The sequence below is a fragment of the Urocitellus parryii genome, chromosome 7 (assembly GCF_045843805.1).
Source record: "Urocitellus parryii isolate mUroPar1 chromosome 7, mUroPar1.hap1, whole genome shotgun sequence".
In the NCBI taxonomy this organism is placed as follows: Eukaryota; Metazoa; Chordata; class Mammalia; order Rodentia; family Sciuridae; genus Urocitellus; species Urocitellus parryii.
This window is the reverse complement of record NC_135537.1, coordinates 177280057-177288657: the sequence shown is the minus strand read 5'-3', so window position 1 is coordinate 177288657 and position 8601 is coordinate 177280057. Positions and strand designations below refer to the sequence as shown.

At 51.5% G+C, this 8601-nt stretch overlaps 1 protein-coding gene across 2 annotated transcripts; it reads right to left on the bottom strand.

Moving 5' to 3' along the window:
- Positions 1–4039: 4039 nt before the first annotated feature.
- Rpl38 (ribosomal protein L38) lies at positions 4040–8125 on the bottom strand. 2 transcript variants are annotated; one of them, XM_026411703.2, is made up of 5 exons: positions 8058–8125; positions 7823–7859; positions 7626–7686; positions 4479–4601; positions 4040–4108 (listed from the first exon to the last, which is right to left on the bottom strand). In XM_026411703.2, the coding sequence occupies exons 2-5, from the start codon at positions 7823–7825 to the stop codon at positions 4083–4085; spliced, it is 213 nt and encodes a 70-aa protein (XP_026267488.1). In that variant the 5' UTR covers positions 7826–7859; positions 8058–8125; the 3' UTR covers positions 4040–4082. The 2 variants fall into 2 exon arrangements, with proteins under 2 accessions (XP_026267488.1, XP_026267489.1); XM_026411704.2 differs by having other exon boundaries at positions 8028–8080.
- Between the last annotated feature and the right edge of the window lie 476 nt (positions 8126–8601).

Here is an 8601-nt window from a genome sequence, read left to right as displayed (position 1 = left end):
TCCGCCACCCGGCCCGGGACGCGCGTCGACCCCGCCCCGCCGCGGCCTAGGCCCCGCCCCGGACCCGCCCAGACCCCGCCCCGGCCTGAACCCAATCTCAGCTCAATCCTGGGGAGCCCAAAAGCCTGCTGTGCCCTTCTGGGCTGGCATCTTCTTGCCCTGACGGTGCAAGAGGTGGAAGAAGTGCGTTTCAGTCTCGGTCTCCACGTCTCTTACTAGTGACTTAACATCGAATCAGTGTGAGCTGTGCAGTGCAGCTCCAAGTCACAGCCCGAGAGCTGGCTGGCGGTTCCAAGGGCTTATCCAGGTGGGAAAACTGCTATTGGGGGCAAAAGGACCTGCCCTGGGTCACTCGTTTTAAATTCACTCTCAATCATATATTGGCCCATCTGTAGTGTAAACCAGGTCCACTCGGAGAAATGACTCGGTCCCTGCCCTCCAGCTCCGCACTGCCTGCCTGAGCAGCAGGCCCTGAGTGAGGTAGAGGTGTCTGGCGGACTGAGAAGTTTTGATTCCTCCTAGCAGGAGGGTCAGGCCGGCTTCCCAGAGCAGGGGAACCGTGGGCTGTCTAGAGGGAAGGGAAGGGGCCGTGGGAGCCCAGGGAGGGATGAAGCGCATTCGGCAGCACTTAGACATACCAGGTGCCAGGCATGGCTCCATCAGTGAGCAAAGCAGCGGGAAGCCATTGCTGCGTGTCCTTCTGTGTGGACCACTGTATGCACAGGAAGACATGTGTCTTAAAAGGTGCTTGGGGGAAAACTGGAACAGGGTGGGGCAGCCACCCTCAGCAAAGCCCTGTGGGCCCTTGGTCCTCACGCCTTTGCACACTTAGCACCCAGCCTGCAAGTACAAACGGCTTGGTGAGCAAGTCTGGGGGCAGTGGAGTGAGGGAGGCCTTACCGCCCCTCCTCCACCCAGGGGTCTTCTTGATCCAGCAGGGGTTGCGGTTTCCTCCAGTAGACAGAGAATATGGTTGAGCTGGGGCTGGAGGCAGTGAAGGGCAGGGAAGGGCTTGTAGAGGTCGTCGGTGGTGAAAAGGGTTGTGCTGGGCTGGGGCTTGGTGGGAGGGAGCTCTGGGCAGCCAGCCTGAGGGTGGTTAGCCGCATGGGTGAGAAAGGGGACTCAAGGGAACGAGGGACTCCCAGGTTTCCATCTTGGGGCCTGCATGACTGCTAGTGGGGCCAGCGTACAGCCACTGCCTGTTTTATCAAAGATCCTGGGGCCAAAGAGCAAGCCCTGTCCTGCCCTGCCCCTGGGGCCTCTCCTCTGGGCCAGCTGGAGCCTGGCGGCTGCCATCTTGCCTACACATGCTCACAGCTGAGGCCAGAGGGGAGCAGGAGGCTGGGGAACACTTTGTTCTCTCCTAGGGGTTTCTTTCATGAATGCTGCACATGTTGTAGGACACCTTCCTTGTTCTAGGGGTTCTAGTGATTAATAAAACACACACATCCTGTCTACATGGTGTTTAGTCTAGAGAGGGCGGTGAGGCCGGTTTGAAGAGCCTGGTGTTGGGATGAGGAGGCAGGGCGGAGTTGCTGCTGGGAGGTTTCTTGCAGAGCCAGAGTGGGAGGAGTTGGTGCATGAATTAACTGGGGTGTCCTTGGGAGGCTTCTGAGTGGTAAGAATGGGACCCTGAGGTCAGGGACCAGGATAGGTGGGGCTTAAGAGGGGACATCAGGCAAGTGAAACCCACAGTGGATGCTGGGGACTACAGGGACAGGGCTCTGATCACACCTGTGGCTGCTTGCCAGGGCCCGGGGACTTCCAGGGTGATTGAGTAGTGATCACACAACCATAAAGGTTTATCAAAATTCATGGAACTAGACTCAAAAGGGTGAATCTCACTGTTTGTAAATTATGCCTGAAAATTAAAAAACAAAACAAAAACCCCACCAGAAAATAAGTACTTATATTTAATATAAGAAAAAAGGAAAAGAAGCTGGCAGCAAGGGCAGGTCACACACAGCCCCGCCTGGTTGCTAAGATGGACGCGAAGCAAGTTAGTTACTAGGGGCATTTTATAGCTCACGCCCTCCGTGGGAACTCCCTGAATGTGGACATGATTATGCAGCCACAGCCCATGTCCCCTGCAACCTGGGAGAGGCACTGCTGGGTGCCTGGTATACTTCCCACCTGTCCTCCTTCTCCAGTCCAATGGCACCCACGGCTAAAGCTGCTCAGCACCCTGAATGTCAAAAGATGTCCTTCTTCTTGGAAAAAATAAAGCCCCAGCTGTGATCACTGTAGGGCCTTAGGGAAGGAGGGCAAATCATGGGATGACAAACAGGAGGTGTCTATCTTCCACTCAGGTCCTGGTGTTCACCAGGGGAGCCCCTGAATAGGGCCCGGGTCAAGAGGAAGCTGGTAGAGGACGGGTAGGGTGTAGGGCACTGGGTAGGTGAGCTGCAGGCTCTCCCTGGGAGACGGCCACAGCTGAGTGCTGCTTGGAATACCAAAGCCCAGACTGGATCTTCAGCCAGTAAGACTGCAAGCCTTCCAGCTGCTTCCCCCAAGGCCCACTGACCTAGAGGGGAGGCCAGGAAGCAGAGGCCCAATAGGAATAGACCTCCCAGGGTTCCAGAAGGAATAGCTTCCCCATCCCACCTGAACCAGCAGCTTCCAGGTGCTTTCTACAGCCGTTAGCCGCAGCCTCACAAAGCAGTGGCAACCCTGGCTGGAGTTAACCCTGGTCACTTGGGTGAAGCACCCCAAGTGACCATAGCACAAGCCAGGGTAGGAAGTGCCGCATGAAAGGATGCCTTCTCTGGGCCAGGCGGCCAGACAAATCCCTGTAGGGTTCGTCTCCTAGGAGTGGGGACAAGTTTCTGGATAATGTGCTGGGGACAAAGAAAGCCTAAGTGGTAACTCACTCCCCCTTGGGAATCCTAAATGTTAAAAGAATGGGAAAGACCGAAAGCTGCTGACAGAGCCACCTCTGGGTCTGTCAACAACCCAGGGCCTCCCTGTGCCACCCTCTCCTGGAGTAAACAAAACTCACGCCTTTCAATGAATTCATGAGACCCAAAGATTGGTGCTTGGTGTCACAACCTGCTTAAGCACTTAAAGCGCAACACCAAATACACTTTTTAAAGAGAAGGAAAATAATCTCAAGAAGGATCTACCAGCTACTGTTCATTTGTGGTGGTATGGCGCCACCTTGTGGCCCACCTCAACATGATCCAATGTTCCTAGTATAAAGCATCAGAAGTTCAAAAACTTGTACACATTAGCCCATTTCACTGAGTAAGCCAGTGACAAGGAAAGGTATCAGTGTGGTTACTTTCATTTCAGGAAATAGTCACTTCTCAAAACCATGCAAGTCAGAAGTGGCAGGACAAAGTTCTAATAGCCAAGGAATGAGCCTGGCTGGCCCTCGCAGGTCAGATTCACCTCCTTCTAAATCAGTGAAAGCCCATCACTGTCCCCCCTTCTCTCCAAGGCTGGAGGGCCCAGCTCAGACCCTGCAAGAACCACTCCTTCCTCTGAAATGTCACCTGGGCTTGACTTAAGTCCTGCTGTCTCATGCTAGGCTAGCATAATTCTGAGCCCCTATCTCAACTGTCCTTTTTTCCTGCAATCATCTCACTTTCAATCCCACTCTGTCACATAAGTCATGCTGAAAAAAAATCTTAGGCTACCTTTGTGCTCAGCAACACCTCCCTTTCACTTTAGTCAGAAGGAAACCCATTCTACCTAATTCACTCTAAGTCCCAGAAACGCAGACGGTGACTCACACAGATGCCCGGCTCTTCTTCCTCTTCCCATGGGGGCTTCCCGATAGCCCTGTCTTGTGGTGCTTGGGATGGGACCCAGGTCCTTGCACACGCTAGGCAGGTGCCCTACCCCCGAGGCAGAGCCTACCTACCTCTACTATGTCTCAAACAGGCTAAACAGAAGTCTGGCCTTATTTGTCCACTGAGATCCCAGCCCTAGACTTGGGAGACAAGGAGGTGGCAAGCAGGATCCATCACCCGTCCCCAGCAGATGGCACCACCAGCAGCACCTCTTCCCCCAGCTTCAAAGACAAAGGACACTTAAGGCTTTTTAAACACTTTAATGTAGTTCAAATCGGCCTGTCTGATTCATTTCAGTTCCTTCACTGCCAAACCTAGAAGGGAAAGACAAACCAAAGCAAGTCATTTTTGTGTTACTGCCGTCCTGATTTTGTACTCCACCTAGGAGCTCATAAAGAAGGTTTGGGTTAAAATCAAGCTAGTATTTGATAAAAACATTCCACTCAAGACTTGGTCCATTAGATTTAACTGATTGTTCTCCCTGCAAAGTGGGGGCCAGTACAGCAGCCAGTGTGGAGGGCTGTGAGGTGCGAGCCGTGCACTTCCTTTACCCAAGGACACCACTCCAGCACTGGGTCTAACTGCAGATGGTGACTCCTCCCCGCACTACCAGCAGCAAGCCCAGACACCCAAACCACACAAGGGCAAGCCAGAACCCCCCACACTGTGGGCGGCCTAACTCACCTGGGGGCAGGGACTGCTTCAGCTTCTCTGCCTTCTCCTTGTCTGTGATGACCAAGGTGTAAAGGTACCTGCTGCATCGAACTTTAAACTTCACATTATCCTTGTTTTTCTTGATCTTGACAGCTACCAAGCAAAGCAGAATTTGTCATTAAATCATGTCACAGAAAACAGATGCCTCACCATTGTTCAACACTTACAAGCCTGGGCCTCTCTCAATTTTAACTCAATGGTTTATATTTAATACAGGTTTTTTTGTACAGTGAACACAACATTGTAGAACATTCTATACTGACCTAATTTATCATTACTTGAAAAAACAACAACAACAAAAAAACAAACCAACTATCTGCAGGCATTAACATGCAGTTTCTCCTTCAGGACATCCCAGCCCATTCATCTCCTAAAATGTATGTAGTCCCTGTTTTCTGGGTTCTTTGTTGCTTCTAAATTCTATCTTGGGGATCACAGATTAGACAAGAGCCTCAACTGCACCTCAAATTCAAAGGGGCAGAGTCTGGTTAGGTAGAGTCTATGTTAGGTCAACACATTTCCATCCATCTGGCTGCTGGAAGATAACAGCTTCCCAGGAGAAAGTTAGTCATTTCATGCACTTGTCAAATCCCCTGTTCCAGCTTCCTTAAAAACCCACTCACACACTTCCAACAACTCAGTTACAAAAGCAGTGAAGTGCTTATTGCTTCAACCCAAGTACCTCACCAGACAAAAGCACACAGCACTTGGCATCACAGAAGTAGCACAAGATTAACTTGCACTCCTACGACTCCATTTCTGCCAATAATTGCTAAAAGGGCCCCTCAAGGAAGCAGAAGCACCATGGCTCAGAGCCTGCCTGAGGCACTGGTCGGTTGCCTTGGCTCATCCTTGTAATAAAGCCAGATGCCTAGATGCTCATTCAAGTGCGCGATCCTATTTCAGCATGCCCACATGAAGTACCCCGCATTGCCCTGTAGCGGCTTCACTCCTGAAACCCAAGTGGAACACCATTTCTTTTTACTTATTAATTTATTTGTTAATTATTTTTGGTTCTGGGGACTGAACCCAGGGGTACTTAACTACAGAGTCACATCCCCCAGTCTCGTGACAGGGTCTTGCCAAGTTGCTTAGGCTGGCCTCCAACTCCCAATCCTTCTACCTTAGCCTCCCAAACTGCTGGGAATACAGGCACAAACCACCAAGGTTAGCTGAACACCACTGAAGACACATGATCTCTTAAAAATGAAATTTTAGCATTACCACACTAAACAACTGATGCAGCAATTCCACTTCTGGGTACATATCCAAAAGATATAAAAACACAGAATATTCGCACACATGTTCACAGCAGCATTGTTCACTACAGCCAAAATGTGCCAGCAAAGCAAAGCCCAGCAACAGATGAGCAGGAATGAAGAAGTGATATATGCACATAGTAGGAAATTTAGCCTTGAAACAGGACAATCTGACATACAGCACCACAGATGAATCATAAGGACACTATGCTCAGTAAAATAAGCCAATCAAAAACCAAAAGGTTCCACTAATACTAGACAGCAAGAGTAGCCAAAACCAGGGACAGAAAAGAATGGTGGTGGCCAAGGGCCTGAAGGCATGGGGAGTAGGTGTCAGATGAAGAGAGCTCTGGATGCCGTGCTTATGCCAATACACTGCATACAATCTAAAAATAATGAAGAGCACAAACTTTATGTGTACTTTACCATAATTTAAAAAATTGGTTTATTCATCATGACCCCCATCTAAGTTCAGGTTCCCAAACACATCCCCAACTAAATCCAATGTATTTGGTATCAAAGTCCCTGTTAAGGAACTTAATGGGCCATCAAATTTGGATCCATGCACCAATCTTGAGAGACAGAAACTCAGAGTCCTACTGCCACCCACTTTAAAGAGAAGGTGGCCTTGTGTTAAACTTGTCAGAACAGTGACAAACTGCATGGTTAGATCTAAAACTGACCAGATAATTGTTTCTCTATAGCATGACCATGTGCACAACAAGCACTCCATCACCTGCTGTCCCCATCAGGGACAGGGAGGCATCCTTCCCACCAGATACTTGCTCCCACAGGTGTCACCAGCTCACAGTACCAGAGGATGAAAGGCGACAGCCTGTTTTGGGTAATGGATACACAAGCATGTGGGTGTCCCTCCCCATCTCCCAGCCACCATCTTGGTCCCACCACTGACAGCCTTACAGATGCCTGTGCTCAGTTCACCTTAACACACCAGCCCAACCCTGTTCTACTGCCACAAGTATCTGGCTCTTCCTAAGACAAATCTGTGAGAGGGAAAGGAAGTTTTGTCTTCTGAGGTTTTTCATGTGGCAGGGGGAAAAAAAAAAGACCCCAGGTTAAAGTAACAAAAGGTAAAAAATTCAAGATCTATCTTGTGTTAGACACATATCCCCAAACGACCTTGAACTATAAAAAAGAGATACCTAAGTGCCTCACCCCCAAGTACAGCTCAAACAGAGAAGGCAGCAGGAGCTCCGCAGCTGAAATCCTGCACCGCCCCCCTCTGGTACCAGGAATTGAACCTAGGGTCATGTAACCACTGAGCCCCATCCCCAGCCCTTAGAAGTATTTTATTTGGAGACAGGGTCTCACTGAGTTGCTCAGGGTCAAGCTAAGTTGCTGGGATTCCAGGCATGTGCCAGGGTGCCTGATGAAATGTGCTTTTTAATGGTTTTGACCCATCACCTCTTTCCCTTTACTTATAAGCTGTAGAAGGGACGCCGAAAGATGCCTGCCTACTTAATAGTGGAAGTGTGTGTGGCCCACAGTAGGACCCCAACAGGACACCTAATACTGAACTCAGTGTTTGCAGAAGCCCGGGACTTTCGTGGGGTAAGGATTCTACTCAGAAATCCTCCTCCACACACAACAGAACAAGTGGGGATCGAACCTGGGGGTTCTCTACCCCCGAGTTGCATCCCCAGGCTTTTCTTTTCTTCTGAGCCAGGGTCTGGCTGAGGTGCTGAGGCTGGCCTCGAACCTGCCCTGCCCCTGGGGTCACAGCGGGCATCGCCACTCCCGGCCCCGGAGCCCCCTTGGCCCTGGCTGGTCTTAGGAGACGCACGACAGTCAGGCCCGCGCTCGCGGGGCCCAAGGCCCGGCCGTTCGCCGCACTTACATTTGGCGTCCTTCCTCCTGGCGGTGAGCAGGAAGTCTTTGATTTCCTCAATTTTCCGGGGCTGCAATACACGGGGACGGAGCATCGATCAAGCCCACCAGCCCTCGGCCTCCGAGACCCTCGGAAAGACCCTCTCACCCTCGCCCCGGGTCCCCGCGCGCCTCCCCGGGAAGGCGCCCGGCAGGGGTCGTACTCACCATGGCGACGAGGCACGCAGACAGCGAGGACCGGCACCTGCCAGGGACAGTGCTCGGCGTTAACGGGGCGCGGGTCGCGACCCCCGCTTCCACTCCCAACCCGAAATACCGGCTCCACCACACTCCCGCCTTCCCCTCCTGCACCCTGGGCGCAAGCCTGGGGTCCCCACAGTCCGCCCGGCTGCGGATGGCCCCGGATTATCACCTCTCCCCGCGGACAGACGGAGACACTTACAACTAACGCCGAGAACCGAAGGGAACGGAAAAGAGCGAGCCTTCCGTTTCCGGGCAGTTAAACCCTCCCAACGCAGGAAACTTCGTACGGTGTCTGCAAAGGATCAAGAATTATGCGTGCGCCCTTTCAATTTCAGCAGCCGTGCCCCCTTCTGGTTTAGGTTAGTAGTGCAGCTCCCTGAAGTAACTGGCGGCTGACCAGGTCCTCTGGCTGAGTCCTCCTGCCTTCCTCCTCCTCTGTCCTCCACGTTCGTTCCCTCCTCACTCTTCACCTTCCACTCCACCTTCTTACCCCAAAGTCCCCCACACCCCAGCTTGGCTTTCCTAGGTTTTATTTGAGAGTCATTAGACCTGTGCGTTGGCCATACATGCAGAGAAGTCTTTCCTAATTTATTCTGTGTACCTTGAGCGCCTCTTGCTGGGGATTCCTCACGTTTCCATCATGTCTCTTTGTTCCCATTCACTGGTGCCCATTCCTTTATGAATCAGTGTACACAAAAAAAGAAGTTACTACTTTCAGTAGTTGAAGTTATTACACCCCCCCC